This window comes from Dama dama, chromosome 18 (assembly GCF_033118175.1).
Source record: "Dama dama isolate Ldn47 chromosome 18, ASM3311817v1, whole genome shotgun sequence".
Taxonomy (NCBI): domain Eukaryota; kingdom Metazoa; phylum Chordata; class Mammalia; order Artiodactyla; family Cervidae; genus Dama; species Dama dama.
Window position 1 is genome coordinate 113,401,343 of NC_083698.1, and position 23,848 is coordinate 113,425,190.

General features: G+C 45.4%; 1 protein-coding gene across 3 annotated transcripts in view; it reads right to left on the reverse strand.

Annotated features, from left to right (window-relative positions):
* The window catches only part of NCAPG2 (non-SMC condensin II complex subunit G2), a 66,754-nt gene extending 43,638 nt beyond the window's left edge, over positions 1–23,116 (reverse strand). Inside the window, exons 1-12 of one of the 3 annotated variants that reach the window (XM_061166243.1) lie at positions 23,034–23,116; positions 21,451–21,567; positions 20,837–20,956; positions 17,024–17,212; positions 16,621–16,735; positions 14,986–15,140; positions 13,509–13,643; positions 10,225–10,319; positions 8,784–8,853; positions 6,153–6,239; positions 3,365–3,460; positions 2,636–2,761 (exon numbers count right to left, since the gene is read on the reverse strand). In XM_061166243.1, the coding sequence (XP_061022226.1) occupies positions 2,636–2,761; positions 3,365–3,460; positions 6,153–6,239; positions 8,784–8,853; positions 10,225–10,319; positions 13,509–13,643; positions 14,986–15,140; positions 16,621–16,735; positions 17,024–17,212; positions 20,837–20,914 (1,146 nt within the window). In that variant the 5' untranslated portion in view covers positions 20,915–20,956; positions 21,451–21,567; positions 23,034–23,116. Of the gene's footprint in view, positions 1–2,635; positions 2,762–3,364; positions 3,461–6,152; positions 6,240–8,783; positions 8,854–10,224; positions 10,320–13,508; positions 13,644–14,985; positions 15,141–16,620; positions 16,736–16,976; positions 17,213–20,836; positions 20,957–21,450; positions 21,568–22,378; positions 22,528–23,033 lie in introns of those variants that run through there. The other 2 variants (XM_061166244.1, XM_061166245.1) reach the window with 2 other exon arrangements.
* Between the last annotated feature and the right edge of the window lie 732 nt (positions 23,117–23,848).

Genomic DNA, 23,848 nt, shown 5'->3' on the forward strand with positions numbered 1-23,848 from the left:
GAGTCTCTTGATGAAAGTGAAAGAAGAGAGTGAAAAAGCTGGCTTAAAACTCAGCATTCAAGAAATTAAGATCATGGCATTCAGTCCCATCACTTCATGGCAAATAGATGGGGAAACAAGGGAAATAGTGACAGACTTTATTTTCCTGGGCTCCAAAATCACTACAGATGGTGACTGCAGCCATGAAAGTTTAAAAAAAAAAAAAAAGTGCTTCCTCCTTGGAAGAAAAGCTATGATCAACCTAGACAGCATATTAAAAAACAGAGACATTACTTTGCTGACAAAGGTCCACGTAGTCAAAGCTATGGTTTTTCCAGTAGTCATGTATGGATGTGAAAGTTGGACCATCAAGAAAGCTAAGCACTGAAGAGCTGATGCTTTTGAACTGTGGTGTTGGAGAAGACTCTTGAGAGTCCCTTGGACTGAAAGGAGATTCAACCAGTCCATCCTAAAGGAGATCAGTCCTGAATATTCACTGGAAGAACTAATGCTGAAGCTGAAGCTCCAATACTTTGGCCACCTGATGGGAAGAACTGACTCACTGGAAAAGAACCTGATGCTGGGAAAGATTGAAGGCAGGAGGAGAAGGGGACAACATGGTTGGATGGCATCACTGACTCAATGGTGTTGACCATCAACCTCAGCCATCCACCCTGAGCAAGCTCTGGGACATGTTGATGGACAGGGTAGCCTGGCGAGCTGCAGTCCATGGAGTCACAAAGAGTTGGACACGACTGAGTAACTGAACTAAACTGAAAAAAAAAAAAAAAAAACGTAAAAATCAATGTTCTCTACAATCTAGTTTTTTTTTAAACTTAAAGGATTTATTTAGAATTTAATACTTATAGTTCTGAAAAAAACAAATTTAACTGACTTGAAATTCCTTTAATGTTTTTCCTTCCTTAAATTCAAACAAAATAGGAAGTATTAATTTTTACTTTTTAAATAGTTAATAAAGCAAATACAAAACTCATAATGATTAACCTGAATACAGACTGCCTATGATACAGGGGCACTATGTTAAGCTCTGGGAGTTGGTGATGGACAGGATAACCTGACGTGCTACAGTCCATGGGGTCACAAAGAGTCAGATACTGCCGAGCAACTGAACTGAACTGATGTTACAGTGGACTCTGTGGGACGGTTACATCACTTTACAGATTGTAATGTCCTTTGGGACAGTTATAACCACTTTCACCTTAGTGCTAGGGATTGAGCTAAATGCTTTACATACAATTTTTCATTGGAACCTTATCACAATCTGATAGAATATTTTCTCTAGTATTAAAGAAGAAACAGGACTTGAAAGAGGTTAATTTGAGAAAAATCAGACGTTAATTGGGAACTAGGATTCAAACAAATTGCCTGACTCCACACTCTAAACAACCACGCAAACTGCCTCCCTATCTGTGGGCTGGGACAACACCTTCCTCATCAGCGGTCAGGCCCATCGCTGGGGCCAAGCACCTGCGGCAGATTCCATGTAAGAAGGGTGGTGCTAGACCTCCAGCACACACTCCATCTCTGCATTCAAGTGTAGAGTCTTCAGTGCTTCAGGTAGACACAAGTGCTTCACAGACTGGACACCTGAGCTAAAAAGAGCATAAGTTTTTCATGGTCTTATGGCTAAAAGCTTCCAAAATCTAGTTGTGGTTTGCCCAGCAACATTTGTCCACAAAATTAACCATGATCCCCAAGGGACTTTTAAATAAACACATGTGTGGATGAGGCACACCTGGCAAAACACTGCCGATGGTTCACTTCAGGGGGGTGAGTGTCTTTGCGTGTGCGGGTGGTATCCGTGGGTGAAATGTGAATGCATAAGTGAGTAAGAGGTTAAGCAGGACATCATAATTATACTATTTCAACTTTCTGCATGTCTGATATTTTTTTAAGTGGGTCAGAAAACAAACAAACCAAAGCAAGTATTTTAGGACAGCTATGGGTAACCTTCACTATTATGGCATTTTTGCTATCCCTTCCTAAAATGTTATTCTACTAACTAGGACAATAAGTAGTATCTCTTAGCTTGTGTCAGGAGAACATGCAAATGCCAGGGGCTGTAGAGAAATCAGCGGAGGCTCACACTGTCCTACCAGGTGAAAGATCAGAGATTACCCCTCAGAAACAAATGTCGCATCCTGATGTCCTAACGTCTCACTAGATCGGAAAAAACCCACTGCCATAGGCATTACTTGCCTTAAAAGCTAACTAGTTGTGTGTGTGTTCACGACACTGCCCCACTTTACACAGGTGCTACCACCACGCCCACCACCCAGATGAAGACAGAAGAGTCAGTGCCCAACTTGCCCAAGGTACACAGCTATCAGACAGAGAGACCAGCCCCGGGCTCTGTCCCGACCATGGTGACTCGGCCTCTCTGCTGGGGCGACACATAGGACACTTCAAACTACACACAATAAACGACGACGACAGGTTCCAAAAGAGACGGAGAGGAAGATGAAACAGACCCTGCGAGTCCTCGCTGCCACAGGAGGCACTGGGAAAGGCCAGGTTCTTGGAAGAACGTCAGGATCTGGAAAGACTGCCCTCTGGAGGCTGCACGGGGCAGTCACAGGGACACCCAGGCCCAGACTTGGCTGCAGGCTGGGAGCCCGGCCAAATGAATACATACGTAGAGTTCTTCGAACTGTTTCTGAATCTCGCTGTCCATCTCAATGGCATTAAATCCTGGATGCCGAATAGGAAACGCTTCAACAAACAGCAGTGCAGCGTTGGACCGGACTTCCGAGTTTCTGGCCTGGAATGGCGAGAGAAGTTTCAGAATCCAAAGAGCTGACAGCACAGAATCCCTCAAGCAATGCTTCTAGTGTCTCAACACAGACATATTCCTATTTACATATTAAAGACAACTGTAACATTTAAACTAATCGAACTTGTGAGACCTTCCTTAAATGAAACCAAACTTCCAGCTCCATGTCCACAGAGGCGTTTCCCTACCTAAGTCCACTGTGTCACGAAGAATCAGTGGCCGTCATGTCCTGCCCCCAGAGCAGAGTCACCTGTGCTGAAACGACCCGCATGCTCGTCCGACCCCCTCCCCCCACATGCAGTCCCCAGGCACCGGCAGGAGGTCCTCAGGGCCAGGAGGGCTCAGCCCAGCTCTGCACACACCACCCCTGCTGGTTTACTGAGCGTGACGACCCTCCTTCCAGCTGTGCATCCAGTACTAAATACATTCAGATTCCCAGTTTAAGAAATGCTTTCAATAAAAGCATCAAGTATTCATTCAGAATCTCAGGCAGGCCCAGCCTCGAGTCTTATTTTACTGCAATTCTGAATCAGAAGATGCTAAGCCCCACGGCATACTCAGCATCCTGAACACGGACAGTTAGAGGCACACCTTTAATCCTCTCCAAAGGATGGGCTTGTAGAGCTTGTAAAGCATCTCTTCCACTCCCTGCCGAACTTCCTTTTGATGGTGAAAGTAACTCAGCACCTAAGAGCCAAGAAAAGAAGAACAGAACAGTAACGTTGGTGTTTTCAAAAAATCACTTACGATCCTACTTTGAGGAAACAACAGGGAGCACAGGCTGCCCCTGCATTCTCAAGTCTTGGATGCACAGTTCCTCCTAACAGGAACCACAACAAAAAGACACGCTGACAGCACGGAACACGGCAACCTCACAAAGGCACCTATGGTGGAAAGACAGACCCACGGCCTTGGGCTATACAAAGGTTCGGTTCCAACTTCTACTCTTCTACCAGTAGCCACAAAACCTCATAAGAAGACACACCTCTGATCTTCAAGGTCAAATGGAAAAGGAGCCAGCCTGATTGTTCCTACAGCCCATTCTGGCTCTAAAGTGTACTGGCTACAACTGTCTTGTTCTGAGAACCTCTTTCGGGCATTCAGAAAGGCACGTAGAGTCAGCCCTTAATGTCCATGGATTCTGCATCTGCAGATTCCATCAAGCGTGGATAGAAGGTATCTGAGGGAAAAAAATTCCAGAAGTTTCAAAACAAAGCTTGAAATTGTCATTTGCTGGCAACTGTGTATGTAATAACCACATCAGATTTACAGCCCCTTACAAGCACTTACACTGCACTGGGTATAAACAATTCAGAGATGATGGAAAGTGTTTATAGAGGCCCTGGAGCATCCATGGGTTTGCTGCCCGATTGCCCGTGAGGGGCGACTGCATCTCAAAGGGGTGTCACTGCCCAGTGATCCTTCCCAGGAGAAACCTGGATGTCAGGTCCATACCCCAGAGTCATAGGTAATCAGAAAACGCACTGCTTTAACCAGCCAGGACCTTCCTGCAACTCTTCAGATTCTTGTCCCCAGCAACAATCAGTGTTGCCTTTTGTCCTTAATTCACAACTCTGAGTCAAAGTTATGTTAGTGAAAAACAGACATTTTTTATAAATTAGGTTATAAAACAAAAGACTTTAAGTGAATGTCAACCAACTTTACCCTAAAAGAACTACAAATCACCAACTCAATGGACATGAGTTTGAGCAAACTCCGGGAGGTAATAAAGGACAGGGAAGCCTGCAGAACTGGAGTTCATGGAGTTGCAGAGTCAGACACAACTTAGTGACTGAACAACAACAACAACAGAACTACAATCTAGGGATTTTCTTTTTCTGGCTGTTAATTTTTCATTTAGGAGATTTCTATCTGTCATTTGTTTTCTGTGTACAATGTTAATTTGGTATTAATGGTATACTTGCTTCATAGAGAGTTTTTAAACAACTGTATTGAGATAGAATTCACAGACCATAAGTCACTCTTACAAAGTGTGTAATTCAGTGGGTCTTAGTATACACAGAGTTGTGCAACCATTACTGCTACCTAATTTCAGAAGATCTTCATCAACAATATGGGGATTTCTTACTGTCGAGTGACTTCTAAGGTATTTTCTGAAGCTTCTTTCAACATATCAATAAAGTGATTTATCAGATAAATTTGGTATTTATCAAAAACAGGATTCAAGGAAAAAGCTATAACATGTTATAAGCAGTAAGAACGATGACTTGGAGCCCAAGCACACACTTCACTTGAGCAGTGAGATCTAACAGTCCGCCTTTCAATCCTTGCTGTGCGTTTTCACACAGATCTAACAAACAGTGATGCCCATACTTATCGTCACTACTTACTATCACAACAGAAAGCCAGGCATGAGAAAGTCTTCAGTTATTGGTAGCAACAGTGAAGCAACCACATCACAAATATGTACAGCTTAACACGACACCATTCCTTACAATCAAGCAGAATCTGAACATTAAATCATACATGGGAAACAAATGACCCAAACTATCTACAACTTACAGAGTGCCAGGGACTGTGTGTGCTGAGTGGGGTGGGGGGTGGAACAAGCACATGGATGTATTTTCATCTCTGGTTCTTTATTCTTGGATAATACAAACTAAATCATCAATAATAAGAAATGTTTTTTATCCATTCAAACTTAATATAATTAGAATATGCATGCCTACAAATAATGACTCCACTATACAAACAATAGCAGGCACCTCATCTTTATTCCTCTAGCTTCCTGACATGCAGTTGCCCAAACCAGCAGAGAGCACAGAGGCCTCGCCCAGGCTTAGACACAGCCCCACACAGCCGACCAGAGCGTCCAAGTCCTCCTGCAGGAACTCTGCTTATCAGACTCCTGTCGGGACAACAACCACACCAACAGCAGAGACTTATTCAGTCAGGTCATCTACAACATGAGGATAAAACCCATACCCAAATTCTGAGACTACCTTTTAAAAACAAAATTGTATCAAGAGAAACTATCAAAACATTTATTCAATATGGTTTGCAGACTACAAAGTGGAAATGTAATATATGAAAGTAAACAACAAAAATAATCTCAAATAGTCTCTTCTTTGAAAACAGCAGTAGTGGCAGTAAGAAAGTGATGGTTCTAGACATTTTTATGCCCAAGAATGTAGTTAAAGGTTGTCTGAATAAAGTTCCGATGTCTTAACAACAGATGTTTGCTTTCCTAATCAAAACTTTGGTGTCAAGGTAGATCTCCCAGAATTCCAAATGTCAAGATTCTGAAAAATTCCTTTAACTGATGCCTGTGAAAGCTTAACAAAATTTCACAGAAACAACTCTCTAAAAACAAAACTATGAGACACAATTTTCAAAAGTGCTGAAGAGTGAGGCTCACCTTGCGCACTCTGGGGTGCACTGGAGACCTCCGAGGAAGGTGGACGCCGTGGTACATGAAGTCCTGGATGCAGTCGTTCTCGATGGCCTGAAACAGCCGGGCGGGAGAGCACGGGTGAGCGCGTCCCAGCGGAAGAGCAGGACAGGTGGAGGAGGAATCACCGCGCAAGAGGACAGTCTGATCAGCTCATCTTCCCATTCATGAGGGGAAAGGGTCCTGTCATCAGAGCTTTTCCACTTTGTTTACGCCTCTTAGAATGCACATAACAGAGAGAACTTTTCTTTTATCTTATGTGAAGAAATATCACATTTGCGCCAAATTGCATGGCACTCGAGCCTGGATCAAGCCAGACAGGGCTCAGAGACAAAGGTGGGCCTGGGAGCACCCCTCCTGACTCATCTGATAATCTCAGAAAACTGGATCTCTTCCAAGAGCTTACCCCACACCCCACCCAAGAACTCACACTGAACTACCTCTAGGGTAGGGGCCAGGATTCCAAATTGACAGAAACAGATGTCTTGGAGGTACCCCAGTGAGGGGCGGTATAGGCAGTTCCCAGGACTCCAAGGCAGTAGGGAAAGACATGAGGGAGACTCGTTAGTAACATTCACCTCGTCTCCATTAACTGAAAATGCTCCCTGAAGCTACCCCTCGGTCTCAGCGTGACTCCCGTGGGAACCACGCTGCCCGACCTGTGATCACACAGGAGGTTCACGGCACCAACAGCCAGGCGTCCGGGCCACAGAAGTTGACCCTTGAGAGCTAACCACCAGAACACGGGCATTCTGCAACTGACCAGGTTTGCCAACATGTCAACAGCAGAGATTTTTTTCAAAGAGAAAGTGAAAGTGAAGTCGCTCAGTCGTATCCGACTCTTTGTGACCCCGTGGACTATGGCCCACTAGGCTCCTCCGTCCACAGGAGTCTCCAGGCAAGAATATTGGAGTGGGTTGCCATTTCAGAAGAAGGCTTTAAATGACGTAACAAGCAAATGCCACTGGGAAACTTGTTGGATCCTGGCTTCAAAATGAAGACATTTTTTAAACAAAGCAGAGAAGTTTAAATATTAGCATGGGGCTTCCCTGGTGGCTCAGATGGTAAAGAATCTGCCCACAATGCAGGAGACCTGGCTTCGATCTCTGGGCCAGGAAGATCCCCTGGAAAAGGAAATGGCAACCCACTCCAGTAATCTTGCCTGGAGAATCCCATGGACAGAGGAGCCTGGCAGACTATTGGCCCATAGGGGTCACAAAGTAAGCATGATGATGGCACTATATAACCAGACCTTTTAGAGATGATGCATCCTGAAGTACGCAAGAATGAGATGTCACATCTGGAATTTGCTTTAAAAACTTGAAGGGACACAGGGAAGGGAGTGAAACTGAGAAGCACAAATTTCTGATACTAATTTGGTGCAGATCTAAACAATTACATTTTAAATCACAATTGCATTTTAAAACACAAACAGTGATTATGTTTTAAATCACTGCTAGAGAAAAGGTGAACAAATACTCCTTACTATGAACAGTTTCATGGAGTATAGAGCAATGCAAAAAATGCGTAAGAATATCCTGGTTCTGCCACTTCCCCAAAAATTATACACTGAAAAACTATTGTAGAAGTTGTCTACAGGAGAACAGGAATGGTAAGTTTTTGTTTCCTAGAAGCAGACATCAGTGATAACTCACAGCATATTTAACTGAAGCTCAAGCTGGGCAAGAGAGCAGAGTGAATAGAAATAAACTACAAACATCGGGTGGTTAGCCTCCCCTCTGCCCCGACACCAATCCGGGGCCTGCTCCCCCAGGAGAAAAGACCCCTTTATGACTCAGAGTAAAAATTTTGCTCTCAGAAGGAAAAAAACACATCTAAGAACCTAGTAAGAAAAAGACATAAGGGATATCAGACATTTTCTTTTTTTTCCAAAAGAGCCTATGAATGTTTAATTGTGAATTACACAGCCAGAAGGTTGGTGCTAGTCATAAAAGGTTCTAAGCCTGATTCAAACAAACGTCTTTAAATTCTCAAATTATGTTGCTGAAGAGATGGCCTGAGTCTCCCAAGGAGCACTGGCCAACAGAAACACAACATCAGCCACAAATGCAATTTTAAACTTTCCAGTGGTCACACTAAAAATGGGGAAGAAAAGGCAAACTTACTTTAATAATATATTTTGTTTAGCCCAATTACCCAATTCAGTATCATTTCAACATGCAATCAGTATTCTTTTTAAAATATCCATGAGACACTTCGCATTCGTCTTTTTCCAGACTGTCTAGTTTCTTACATTTACAGCCTATCTCAGTTTGGACTGGCCACGTTCTAACGGCCCAGCAGATATACGTGGTCGGACACTGCAGGCCCAGAGCTGCCAAAATGGGCAAAAGCATTGGATCCACTCAAACCGCACGTCGTGGTGAGTGAGGGACATCGTGAGGCGGCACCCGGTGCGAACGTGACCTGAGTAGGTGTGGATGACACCACGCCTCTGTTGTGTGGACGCTCACTGTGAGCTTTGGCTTGACAGACAGGCACAAACAAGGGTTTCAAACAGACCTATTGTGGCTACTTACTTAGTAACCAGAACACAATAAAAATGTGCTAACATTTCATAAAACAGAAAGGAAATACCTCCATTATTTTCCCTGAAGCCTTTTTCCAAGCTCTGAAATAAATTTCTGCAATGTGTACCATCAAAGATCTGAAAAAAAAAAAAAAATTTAATGCAAGTTTGAAGAGTTATATTTTTCACATGTATCATTTCAGGTACTCTCAAAGATCTGAAAAAAAAATTTAATGCAAGTTTGAAGAGTTATATTTTTCACATGTATCATTTCAGGTACTCTCAAAGATCTGAAAAAAAAAAAATTTAATGCAAGTTTGAAGAGTTATATTTTTCACATGTATCATTTTAGTTACTCTCCTCTCCCAGGGAAGAAGACACTGTTTTACAATAGTGCTTTGCAAAGTAGAGACAGGTTGTCTGCCTGGAGCAGGAAGCAGAAACTAGTTGGAGAAGGACTGAAATGTCAAACAACTTCTTCCTTCTCAGTCACTGCTTTCCCAGAACTTTACTATTTTCTGCAAAACTATGACACATACGCCCAGAACCAAATTCTTAAGTAAAAAACTTTAAAGATAAATTTATTTCTAATAAAAACTATAAATATAAAAAGTTGAAATATAAATACACTTTAACTTGGAGTCATTCGAAACTAATTAGCTCAGGTACAGGGAATCCTAAAACACCAGGGATGACTTAGACTCATAATGAGGAAAATCTGCTGATTCAACCCAAATATTGTGCAAATGAGGGGAGAGGAGGCAGCATTCCAGAGATCCAGCATGGAGTCCCAACTCAGTTCTCACACAGCCACCTGACAGGATAGATTTGAAAATTCCAGAGCAGGTTAAGGACTTGACCTCGAATGTGGCAAACAGCTCCAAATGCTGCCAGGGCCCAGAGGCCTGGGAATCGGCAGAGAGCCCCTCCTCAAGGGCTCCTCCACCACCACACAGCTCCGCCTTCGGGAGACTGCAGTGTGCACACGCACCCAAAGGATCAGACGTGCCAGTCACATGAACTTTACTATGACTGAGGCTGAGATGGAACTGATGAACAGTCTAGGTAAAGAACTACCACAAAGTAAAGTCTTAATTTCAGTGTCACTACTGAAAAAGAATGGTTTCCTATAGCCAGGAAAATAAGTATTCAGTAACAGTACATAATAAATAATAACTTAAGAGATAATTTTTAAAGCTTCTAATCATCATCATTGTCATTTTAGTCACTCAGTCACAGTGTGGCTCTGTGACCCCATAGACTATAGCCCAGCAGGCTCCTCTGTCCATGGGACTCTCCAGGCAAGAATACTGGAGAGGGTAGTCATTCCCTTCTCCAGGGGATCTTCCCGACACAGGGATCGAACCCAGGTCTCCTGCACTGCAGGCGGATTCTTTACCATCTGAGCTACCAGGGAAGCCCCTAAAAGTTGACCTGACCAAAGCCAGGTCAAATAGAAACTTTCAAAACCAGACTAAGCACAAAATATTAATTGTTTTTAATACTTACTTTGGTAATCCCTGTAACTGGTTTTTAATGGTTCCATGAATCATTTTAATGAAATTTATATTCCAACTGAAGAGAGAACTAAGAAATCTTCTTCCCTATAAATTAAAAATAGGATGTAATGTTAAAATTGCAACCAAATAAAAAGTTCCCAGTAACTGAAAACAAACGGTTCTTTGAAAGTGTAGTAACTAGTACCGAAGTTCACTACTCCCGACAAAGGAAGTGCCCATACTTCTAACTCGGAAACTACTCACTGGGGCGGGCGCGGCAGGTCAAGGGGAGTCCTGTGTGGGGACAGCGCTGGGGCCTGGGAGGGACCAAGCTGGGCAGCAGGACAGGCGGGGGGCCACACACTCTGAGGCAAATGGCAGGGCCATCATGCTTTGACAGGCAAGTTTTTTAAAAAGTATTTACTGGAAATAAGTTGCCAGTAGAATCCAGAAGAGGTTTATCATTTACCTAGAATGACTGGAAACTGACCTGACCAAATTAATGACTGACTAGGAAACTAAGTTCAGCTATCTTAAATTCAAAAGAGCACAAATTCTAAAAAGAGGGAGTTTTAACACACATATATATTTATGTCTAAGTGCTCATTCGCTCAACCGTGTCCAAGTCTTTGCAACTCCACAGACTAGAGCCCGCCAGGCTGCTCTGTCCATGGGACTTCCCACAGAAAAATACTGGAACGGCTGCTATTTCCTCCTCCAGGAGATCCTTCCATCCCAGGGATAGAACCCACATCTCTTGCACTAGCAGGCAGATTCTTTACCACTTGAGGCACCTGGGAAAGACCACTTACATCTGTATTTGCATATATGTGTGTGCGTGTGTGTGTTAAATAAGAGCAATTTACCCACTGCTATGTATATTTCCATGGACAGAGGACCCCAGGGGCTACAGTCCATGGGGTTGCAAAGAGTTGGACACAACTGAGCGACTAACACACACATGTATAAGTCAATATAAAGGGTGTCTGAATCCACTCTGTACTTTACTCTCCCAAACTTCACACCCACCCTGGATGCCCAGGGCAGAGGCCCAGTGACCCTCCAACAATGACAACGTCAGAGCAGCAACAGCAGTCAGCATATCTCCTGTCAGGCAGGCGGCCGAGGGCCCTGTGAAAGGCCCCATGTGCCCCCGAGGGGACCCTGGGAGACGGCGGCCGCTGCTCCTGCGCTACAGAAGGACCTGAGACTGAACGGCATATGATCAAGGTGACCTGCCACCTGTTCAGTGGACACCAGGGTCTGAACACAGCCTTTCTGACCCCCAGAGCTGCAGGTTTTGGCCAGTGTGGGCAGCAATCAGATCCAGCCCTTCGGTGTCACCAGCGAGAGGGTGCATGGGGAGCAGGCACGCTGGGGTCAAACCGTGCCGTGCCCCACCATGAGTGTGAGGCCTGAGCAAGTTCCTCAGGGGGCCCTCCTCCTCTGGGAAGTCCTTCCCCACACCTCCTTCAGGGACGGGTGACCGCTGCCCCCCTTTTGCCTCAAATCATGTCTGCCAGGCCACAAGCAGTCAGAAACAGGGCTATATTCTATATCAAAAACAATGTGCTTTGCATTCCAACATGGAAATACAGTCAATCTAAAAAGACTACCAGTCAATCTTAAAGGAATAACCCTGAATATTCATTGGGAGGACTGATGCTGAAGATCCCATATTTTGGCCACCTAATGCGGACAGCCAACTCACTGGAAAAGACCCTGATGCTGGGAAGGATTGAGGGCAGGAGGAGAAGGGGGTGACAGAGAATGAGATAAGATGGTTAGATGGTATCACTGACTCAATGGACATAAGTTTGAGCAAACTCTGGGAGACACTGAAGGACACAGAAGCCTGGCGTGCTGCAGTCCGTGGGTTGCAAGGGGTCAGACGTGACTGAGTGACTAAACAATGAACAAAAAGACCACAGAGGGGATTCCCTGGGGGCTCAGTGGTAATGAATCTGGCTGCCAGTGTGTGAGACACAGCCTGATCCCTGGTCCAGGAAGACCCCATGCCATGGGGCAACCAAGCCCGTGCACCGCAACCTCTGAGCCTGTGCCCCGGAGCCCACACTCTGCGGCAGGAGCAGCCCCCTGCCGCAGCGACAGTCCTGTGCGCCGACACTGGGGTGCAGCCCCGCCCGCCGCAACCAAAGAGAGTCCGAGCAGCAACAGGGCCAGGGGAACCAAAACAAATGCATAATAATTCTTTTCTACATCTAAAACTCTACCCAAAGTTACAACAAATTATTGAGAGGCTCATGTTCTCAGCACTTCTTAAAAAAATAAAGAAATAAAACAAGTACAGGAAACTCTAAAGATAACAGATGAGCATGTCCAAGAGAGCTAGGCAAGCCACTCTGTAATTTTAATTCTCTGATAGCCACATTAATAAAAGTAAAAAAGATTAAATTAACTTTAATAATGTATTTATGTAATCTAACATATCCAGAGTGTCATTTAAATAAGTAATAAATACACAAAAATTATTAATGTGATATTTAACATTCTTTTTCCATATCAAGTTTCAAATGCCTATGTATTTTACATTTAAGGTCACAGCTGGATTGGCCACATTTCATGTGCTCAGTAGCCAAGCGTGGGAGTGACCACTGCTGGCCAGCGGAGCACTGGGCCAGGAGCCTCGCTTTGGGTTTACTGGATGGGTATGAAAAAACCAAGAATCCTGTGATGATAGCTCTGAGTTATATGCCAATTAACCTGGAGTTAGGGCAGAGGGTCAGATCTGATCCATGGGGAAGCGCTTCTCAACCTTATTTTTAGTCATTTTTAATTTAAAATGCAATCATGATTCCCCCAGGATTCACACAGCCACCTGTTACCATCTCCTTTAATGATGAAATACACAATGACTTGTAAAATGTTTGCTTAACACTGCCATGCAGTAAATATGAATTGCAACAAATATAATAGCTCTTGACAGTTAAGCTGATTCTTATATTAAAACACTGAGCACGATGCAAACAGCAAACTCACAAACTTAGGAAAAACTTCCATCAAAAAGCAGTTCACAGGACTTTCCTGGTGCTCCAGTGGTTAAGAATCCACCTACCAACACAGGGAACATGGGTTCGATCCCTGGTCCAGGAAAACCCCACATGCTGCACACCAACTTAGACCATGATCCACAATAAGAGAAGCTCTGAGAAGCCCACACATTGCAACGAAGAACAGACCCTGCATGCAGCCACGAAGACTCAGCGCAGTGAGAAAATAAATTAGTTTTTTAAAAAGCAGTTCACAAACACACCAAGATGAAAAACCACTTGCCTCTTCTTTTTTGATGTAATTGACATTTATGAAGCACTCAAGCAGCATGTCTTTAATTTCTCTACTTTCTTCCAAATGATAATCAAAGCAATATAAAGCCTGATGGATACGCCACAGCCGACATATGTCTGCACCCTGGGGATGACAGGAAAAGAAAATCAACTTATTTTTTTTTTTTTTTAATAATGGGTAAGGTCACATTTCAAATTAACTATGAGACTATTTTATGTCATCGAAAAAAAAATGACAAAAGAAAACATTTTAAAATTTGCAAACGAAGCTCCAGAGAGCATTATCCTAAAACCTAGGCAAAAGCAAGCAGAGATGCTGACAGCCAGCACTGCAAACCGTTTTGTGCACCAATGAGGAGGTGAACCTGCGCTGAACGTGCAGAGCCTGAGCCACACCAGGCTACGAGGCGACCACTACAGGACTGTGCCGCCAGGAAACAGACCTTTAACGTTCTTAACTGGAAATATAATCGGCCGTGTGGCTGGTGGCTACTGTGGTAAACGGCACAAGTGCAGACATCTAAATAAAGTCTTGATTTTAAAGGTGAACAAGAATGGCAGGGAAAATGGATTTTAAAAAGGCAAACCAAGGCTTTGGATAAGTTCTGACACAAACAATTTTTCAATCACTCCTGCGGCCAGCAGGGAGTCAGAGTGCGAGGTGAGGATGCAGTCAAAAAGATTCTTTTCTGCCGTGAAATTGACTGCTCCTTGGAGGCCACCGTGGGACAGTCTGTCCCACAGGAGGTAAGAACGGGATCAGCTGCAAGGTACGTAGAAAGCTGCTGGCAATCTGTACCGAGAGCTCCAAGTTCAAATCCACTGACCTACAAATTTCACTTGTAGGAGTCTGTGACAAGCCAGCAAAGGTTTAGGGGGAGGGCAAAGAGAAACCCCCAAAGATCCCTCAATTCACAAGGGTCACCTTGGCAGTGGAATTACTGATGATTTTTGTTTTTTTTTCATTTTCCCTTTTCTTCATTTGCCCAGTTTTCTAAGATGAACATAAATATCTGCTGTTGTTTGATCAGGGGAGAAAGCTGTTCTTTTTCTGGATCTCTGAGTTGCATGCCAAAGACTGAAAGATGCGTTATATCCTGCGCTCACCTTGCTTCCTGCTGGCCCACCGAAGCTTCCGCAGGCCTGGGCCGCCCTCCTGCCCACCAACTCGGGTCAGCAGGCTCTCCCTGACACCCCGCCCCCTCGGTTCTCCCTGGAGCAGTTCCCATCGAGGGGACAGCCTTCCACAGGCCACACACCAAGGAAGACAGGGAGAGAGTCTGTGCACAATGCACGCACGTGGAGCTCTGCCCACCCTAACCGCCCACCTCTGAGAACCACCCTGTGAAAAACCCCGACTGGGAGCCACTGGGCCAGGCCTCTCGCAAGCAGACATAACTCCTAACTGGTATAAACGCGTGTACTTCTCAGCAAAGCACAGCGTGTACTTTAGAAAGGGAACGCACTGTTTTCGTCCTGAGACTCCTCCTCAGCAGCATGACGAAGGCAGTCTTGCCCATGTTCTCCTTGGCGAGCAGGCCTCTCTCCCACCACTTCACGCACAGGTCCTGGATGGAGCCCTGCAGCGCTCGCTCACCCTCTGGCAGCGCGTACAAAATTCCTGCAACAGAGCAGGCACTGCACAGTGAGTGCGTGCAGTGAACTGGGGCTCAGCCAGACCCAGCCTGGGAGAGCGTGCGGCTCACCAGGCGCGCCCAGCAGACATCAGTCTAACTCACCAGGACGCCTACACATTGTTTACACCATACAAGCAATGCTAACTGAGAACTGTTCCACCACTATCGTAAAAGCAGGCCCAAGAGAACGGCGAATTTCAGAGGACCAACAGGTCCGAACGACGAGAGGCTCCAAACCCGAGTGCAGGGATGCCCGTGGCAACGCTCAACAGCTGAGCCAGGGCAGGCCGAGTGACCAGCTACCCACAACTACCCTCAGCTTGTTGGCCTCAAGTTCTGGCTCATTGGTGAAAAACAGTAAAACAACTATTATAATGAATAGAAAAGCTGTAGTGCTGTTATTAACAAAAGAGCTCAAGAACTAAATTAAAACACTGACAGTGTGCTCGTAACTGTAATCCAGACATCTGACAGCCTTTACTCTAAAGTAAAATTCCTGAATTAACGGGGAATTTTATACAGCATGCTTGGAGACTGAGGATGAACTGGTGGTAACACCCACAAGCATCTGGGAGCTCCTTTCATACTGACTGGGTAATCTTAATAAGACAGTAATTCAACATAAGAATTCTGAATAAAAGAGCATACTAAACCAACACATAAACCAAGTGGCTCTGATTAGGGAACTAATCAGATTCACACAGTGGGAGGTGAGGGGACCTGTGAGATTTTTCTTAAAAAGAAAAAAAAATCACTCAAAGTTATTTTTGCATCTCTTATAGCTATAATTTCATTCAAATATTATATGATCAGATCTTCTCATAAATTCAGACTAGTGTTCCTACTAAATTAATAACGATCACTTCACAGTTAAGTTAAAATTTGAAGAGTACCAACTTAGGAATATTCGAGCAGGGGGAGTCAACAACTATTCCCCAGGTCATATTCATGATACAACTAAAGAGAAAAATGCAGTGTCACAGAACTGGGCTACCTTGAACTGTTGGGCAGTAAATCACCAGCTGAGGAACTTGCAATGACTGCTTCCCCTTTATCAGCTCTTATTGGTCCTGAAGGTTCAAATAAGACATTTCTAAAAAACCTCTAAGTAGCAGTCAGTTGTCCAGTAATGCACATTTTCAGCATCTGAAACATTTATGTGTGGCTCACATGAAACAATTACACAGGACAGCCCATAAAAGAGTGCTCCTTGGTCATTTTTCCAGCTGAAGTACAAGGGCTCTGCTTCTCACTGCCGGGGGCTTCCTCTTACCGAGTGTCACTCAGACACGCACTGTTCACACCCCACGTTACTGCCCACTGCCAGGGACTTCCTCTTATCGAGGGTCACTCAGACACACACCGTTCACACCCCACGTTACTGCCCACTGCCTGGGCTTCCTCTTACCGAGTGTCACTCAGACACACTCCGTTCACACCCTGCGTTACTGCAAGTCAGCTTACCGTTTAGTATAACGGCACACTCCAGCAAGGCCTCATAGTTCTCTCTTTCACTTATCACCGACACAGAAGCAAGAATCACAGACGTAACTGCATGGATTATTTCTATGTTTCCATGCTATAAATTTAAAAAAAAAAAATTCAAAGCACAAGTAAGTTAAAATCAACTTAAAATTTAATTTTAAAAGTAAAACTTACTAAATTTATGAAAATAAAGCCACACTTGACACTTATTCTAAAAAGCTAATTAAAGGCAGGACTGAAAAAGGTATAACTACATTAAATAGGCTTCTGGTACTCCAGTGTTCTAACTTTAATTTTAACAACATAAAGTCCAATTATACACAGTAAACAATTACTTTTTTAATAAGGAAAAGGAAATTTATTGTTGAAGGACGAGGGTTACCATCTTTGAACCCTGCTCTACTTTCACACTGTCTTCACTGGAGGCTTTTGCTGTCTGCCACCCCTCCACTGGGCTCTCCAGCAACACGTCTACTAGCAAATCCTTGAGCCTTTGCCATAGTTCTTCTTTCTGCTTCCTGGATAATTCATCTATCAACTCATTTAGGTTGAACGGGTCACAAGTATCCTTCTGCAAAATAAACAGCAACTGTCACATTTCAAATACAAGAAAACAGTTCTATCTTCTTTATAATGGCATCAGAAGAAGTTTAAGTGCTAATAGCTAAGTTTCAAATTCGAGAGTCGGGCTGTAGTTTTTGCAATCCAGTCCTAAGAGGCAGAGGACAGGAATGATCAGACAGAAAGCAACAGATCCTCCACCCCAATCAGTCCTGGTATACTCCTCTTCACCCCCTAGCAAAAGTGCCCCCGACAACAGTACCCCCCTGACATCCTCCGTCTCCAGGCCTGAAATCTGGTCACAAGTGCATGCCAGAGCTCAAGTAACAGAAAGAGCCACAACAGTAATCATACAGCCATGCCAAGGACTGCAAGCTGAGCTTCTGGTCTCCAACAGAGTCTTGGGCCCTGACTTTGTCCCTGTATCCAACCTGGTACAACCTGAGCAGCACAACAGCCACAGCAAGGGATTATAACTCTTTGAATAAAATAAAAACCAATGAGACCACACTGATAATAAACAGTAGCCAATAATTGGGCATCCCCAACGGCTCAGCAGTAAAGAATCCGCATACAGTGCAGGAGATGCAGGCGACATGGGTTCGATCCCAGGGTCAGGAAGATTCCCTGGAGGAGGGCATTACAACCCACTCCAGTATTATTGCCTGGAGAATCCCATGGACAGAGGCGCCTGGCGGGCTACAGTCCACAGCATCACAAAAAGTCAGACAGAACTGAAGCAACTGCGCGTGCACACACAGCCAATAACTAATCAGTAACTGACTAATGGCATTGGCATGCTATTAATAGTGGTAAATAAATACAGCAGCAATTTGGGACTGGAAAATCACAATTTTGTAGTGATCATAGTAATAATTGATTCAGGCAAGAAACACCAACTGTCAGTATATTTTAAAGATATTGTGACATACACAAACGGAAAAGCGCACTAAGTGTGACTGCAGGTAAATAAACAAAGCCACGTGTCTCCACCACCCCTCCAGGGCTGCCTCCTCCCCTCCCCAGTTTCTTTAGCATTTATGGTAATTACTGCCTTGCTTTTCTTGATAACTTCCCCACCATCTGCATCCCTAAACCATGCCCTGTAAATAGATCTATTTTCCACTTGGTAGAGAATTGGATCACAAGGTCTCTGCTCTTTCATATCTTGCTTCTCTTGCCCAACATTATTTAGTGATGCTCATCCATACACTGCATGTCATGATAGTTCATTTAGTTTCATTTCATTTCCATACAGTTTCGTTTTTACTTCTGTAGAGTTTTCCATTGCATAAACATAACAAAATACATTTATCCATTCTTCTGTTGATCACTATTTAGTTGTTTCTGGGTTTTGGCTATTTCACAAAAACACTGCCAAGAACATTGTTTCACATGGCTCTTATTTAAGGACTAAAGAAAAACTGGATTTCCAACTGAAGAGTCTGTATACATTCAACATTATCAGTTGAATATATATTTATTACTCTAAATGGTGTAGCAGTTTCCACACCCCTAGCAGTGATGAAATTTTCAAATATTCCACATCTCCCCAACACATAGTATTTTCAGTCTGGTGGGAGACAGTGGTATTTCATCTTTTTGTTTTCTTCCAATGGGCAGAAGTTGGATGAGGAGAAAAGAATTTACCTAGTCTCAATCTACTTCCCCCCAGCATGTGTGCATGGTCGGTCGCTTAGTGTTTGGGACCCCATAGACAGCAGCCCAGCAAGCGCCTCTGTCTAGGGGATTTCCCAGGCAAGAATACTGGAGTGGGTTGTCATTTCCTCCTCCAGGGGATCTTCCCTACCCAGGGATCGAGCCCATGTCTCCTGTGTCTCCTGCACTGGCAGGTGGGTTCTTTACCGCTGTGCCACCTGGGAAGCCCATTTCCCCACAGACCACTTGTTAATTATAAAAGTGGGAATACTAACGCACCAGCAATGACACAAATCAACACCACGTGCCTCACCAAGGAGGTCATGACACCGCTTACACACGCAGCCCCTCCATATGCACAACCGTGCAAACTAGGGCAAGGGAAGGACAGGCCGCAGAGCAGCTGCCTGCAGCTTCCAGACTGTCAGTCACGGCGGGCAGGGGCGGGGGTGGGGGAGCACCACGGAACTCTGGAGCAAAGAGACTCGCAAGGCAGGACAGCAGAGCAAGGCCACCTCTCCACCCCAGCCCACCAGCCTCCTCTCCGAGGGACCCATCCGAGTGGTCCAGGGGTCTTTGTCTTTCCCACTACTTTTGTCCAGAATTCTCTCCCGCAATCTCCATGCAATTCTTAGCTGTCACTACTTTGATTTTCACTGCATGATCAGAACAAGTGAGGTATGTGTCATGTGCCCCGAGGTCACAGTACTTTAGAGTCGGGGCCCTAAAGCTGGGGTCTTCCAAAGTCAGTCTTAGGCCTTTCTCCTATTATACTGTGTAGATGATCCCACGCATCCCAGCCAGAGCTGACGCCCCAAGCCTGCCTCCAGCCCAGAGCTGCTCCTGGCTCCAGGCCTGCCTCTCCACCTCCTCCTGCATGCCTCTCACGCGTGCGTCCTGGAGCCTCTCAGCACGTCCCACATGAGCCATCTCCTCCCTCAAGCCTGCCCTCTTCCTACTTAGGACTTCGCTGAACAGACGTGGACGCAGGAACCTGGGCTCCTCCCCGGCCCACACCCGGTCACTGGCAGTGCACCCGGGCTGACGCCCTCCCACGTCCACGCCCAGACTCGACCTGTGTCTCTCCCTCACTCTCCAGCATCCAGCTCCCTTCAATCTATTCTTCATGTTCAAAGGAATATTCCCAAAAGGCGAGTCCTCTTTCTGTCTTTCTCTCCCTCTTTCATCCTTTTGCACACAGGTCACTCTCTGCTTAAAAGTCCCTGTTCCTCTCAGGACAGCCTCAACCCCTCAGAGTGGGCGAGGCCTCATTCCAGGTGTCACCTCTTGCCTTCTTCCTCAGCTGGTGTTTTCACACCAGGCATCTCCAAGTTCAAGCACAAGGTGCTTCTCCAGTCTTCAGAATTAACCCTGTTGGTTAGAGCAGTCCTTCTCCATACCCCTGTCTGACTGCTTAACTCATTTCACCTTTTAGATCTTTGGCTCCACAGCCTTTTCATTGGGATGGGGAATATCCCATGTCTAAATCTGGGTCCCTCTACACCTCTGCCCCAGCTTAGCCCTTCAGTTCAGTTCAGTTCAGTCGCTTAGTTGTGTCCAACTCTTTGCGACCCCATGAATCGCAGCACGCCAGGCCTCCCTGACCCTGCTGTATTTACACACTTGGATTCATCACAACACTAAATAATCTAAGGGAAAAAAAGGATATCTTCCTCACAATGCCATGCACAGAACAAGAGATCAATAAATATTTAAGTAAGTAATTAGAAACATCTTGTGTTATGCCACTTAGCATCCTCACAAGAACCCTCTTAAAGCAAACAGGAAACATTGTTTGTGAGTAGCTGCCCATAGGCAGATCTATTTGTGTATAGTTTTGCCTTGCTTTTTTAAATACACCTTGGTCTGTACGGATTCACTGAAATGACTATATCTCACTTGTGGATATAATGATTTTAGCAAAACGTCTTATGTTAACAGTCAAAATCAAGATAAAGCTAAACATAAAACTTACATCAAGTTGAATGAATTGCAAAAATTTTCCAATCAGCTCCTTAGACACTGCTTGTATGAATGTCTCACGTTTTTCCATAGCAGATCAAACTGTTTTTCATATGGCATTTATTCTGCAACACTAGTAAAACACACAATCATAGTTGGTATCCAAAACTGCAAGAAAATCCATACACTACCTGTGATAGACAGTTTCTAACAATATTCTGACGTAAACAAGCTATAACATCTAAAAAATAATTTTGTTACCAAGGAGGAAAGGGATTGACATATACACACTACTGTATATAAAAAGGTAACTAGTAAGAGCCTAATTATAGCACTGGGGGCTCTACTCAACACTCTGTAATGACATACGTGGGAAAGAATCTAAAAGAGTGGATACAAAAATAAAAAATAAAAGAGTGGATAAGTTTACAATTGATTCTGTACAGCAGAAACTAACACAACATTGTAAATCAACTATACTTCAATAAAAAATGATTAAAAATAAATAAAAATAACTTCCTTCTTTTCTTCACTGAGAACAGTATCAATATAACATCATGTTTTCATTGATTGTTAATGAAGCTACCAACTAAGGAAAGAGAAATCCAACAGCTCTCGAAGGCTCACCTTCTCTCCCTTTTTAGGACCTTCACAAGATGCTCCTTCAGGTCTGAGGCAGCTCAGCGAAGAACAGACTGAGCCCAGCTGCTAACACTGAGGACTCCCCTTCCTCAAGCACCAGTCCTGCATCAAGAGAACCTGTCAGCCGCCTTGCTGTGCAGTGTGGCCGCGGGCCCCTGGGGGCTTGTTAGTGTGCGCAGCAGGCGCAGCCCTCCCAGCCCCGCGGGACGAGAGCTCAGGGGCTCTGTCTCCTCTAAAAATCCTATTTTCCATTTACACCGCCTAGTGCTTGCAGCACCTGATTCGAAAGACATCATGAAGCAACTGCAAAATGATGAAACATACATGTAGCAGGACACTTACCTTAAAAATAAATGAAAACCTCCTGCAGTCACAAGTAGAGCAACATGGAAAATTACTGGTACCAATGGCAACAATTACCAGGACAGAGTCATCTTAAATGCAGAACCCCAAGATCTTAGCATTTAAATCAAACAACAAGAACAGGAAATAACTTCTCCACATAAGTAACACTAAAGTGTGGCCGCCTCAGCCCTGAACTCAGATGGCTGAGAGATGGGCCTGACTTCTGACCTGCCAAGCAGGCAGGAGAGCCGCCAGCAACAAGCTTGATGCATGATGATGACTAGTTTTAGTTCAAGAGTTTAAATGAACAATATTCAAAAAAAGGTTAAAATGGGGACCTTGCTTATTTGTGATTCCAGTAGCTTTTCTGGTTTGCTCTATTTCCAAGTGTGATTTACACAGTAATCCACTTCCAGTAGACGACCAGATTCACTGACATAGCCCCCATTTGCTCTCTGGCACTGTCATTGTAGTTCTTTAAGGGTAATTAATTTTCCAACTTCTCTCAGTCTCTCTCAAAGCGACCACTACTATGTGCACAAGGCCTCGCCCCTCCAACCAGAGATACCTTCTAGGAGAGATCACCTCGACATGCAACTACCGTCCCAACGGCAGGGTGCTCTGTACACACGAGGTCTGGCACTGAATTAAGATGAGCATTTAAGAAAGACTCCTGTCACGTTGTCACCGCAGAAAACCCCTGTCACCTGGAGCCAACCATTCATCTCAGAACTAGGAGAGACACCTGAGGACAGTTTCCCCAGGGCACAAGGCTCAGAGAACTGATCTCTGAGATCAGTCTCTGGTCCAGGGCTCAGGGGCCCTGCCCCGGATCAGCCCCCGGTCCGAGGCTCAGGGCACCCTGCCCGGGATCAGCCCCCGGTCCGGGGCTCAGGGGACCGTCCCCAGTGTCAGCCCCCGGTGCGGGCTCAGGGGACCCTGCCCGGGATCAGCCCCCGGTCCGGGCTCAGGGGCTTCTGCCCGGGGTCAGCCCGGCCCAGGTTGCGGGGCCTCTGAACTCAGTCCCGGGGGAACAGGCGCGGAGTGTGGCGAGCTCCAAGCCCGGCGCCCGCCTTCCCGGCCACCTCAGAGCCCCGGCCGGGCCGCGGGCTCAGATCGCGGCCCACGCGGAGGCTGCGGTGCTAGGGAGCCGACCCGACTGAGCCCGCCGTCTCCCGGTCCCCCGCCCCCAGCCCTCCGCCGGGCGACCCCGCAGCACTCACCTCGTCCCCGGGACCCACCGTTTCCCGCGTTCTGACCAGATTCAAACCCGCCCGCCGGCTCCCCCGACGCGCCCCGCCCGCCGGCGCGTCAGCACGCGCCGCTCTCGCGATAACTGGGCGTGGGCGGGACCGCCGGAGGGCGCGCGCCCGCCCCGCCCCGCCCACCTCAGGCCCCGCCCCCATGGCACCGCCTCCAAGGCCGCTCGAGCTGCTACGCCGGCCACGCCTGTCCACGAGAGCTCGGATCGTGACGTTTTTTAGCTTGACATCAAAATTTGTCTTGGCTTAAGTGATTGAAACAGATACAACTTCTGACATAAAGACTGACTCAGAATAAAGCTGTGACATCACCCTTTATATGCATCCAGTGACGTCTGAACACTAGGAACTGAACTCCGGGTCTGGGTGAACGCTACGTTTCCCACATAATTGTGTCCTTAATGCAGTATCAGTTTCTGCCATGCAATTTCTATGGACCATGTGTCCAGCAAAATATATTTATAAATAAATGTATACACATACACTTACTATCTTGTGATCAAAATCCTCTAGATTTACAAACATATTAATTGGAATACAAATATATCAAAGAATAAAAGTGAAAGTGTTAGTGGTTCAGTCGTGTCTGACTCTCTGTGACCCCATGGACTGTAGCCCGCCAGGCTCCTCTGTCGGTGGGATTCTTCAGGCAAGAATATTGCAGTGGGTAGCCATGCCCTTCTCCAGGGTGTCGTCCCTACCCAGGGATGGAACCTGGGTCTCCTGAATTGTAGGCAGATTCTTTATCATCTGAGCCACAAGGGAAGCCTACAAAT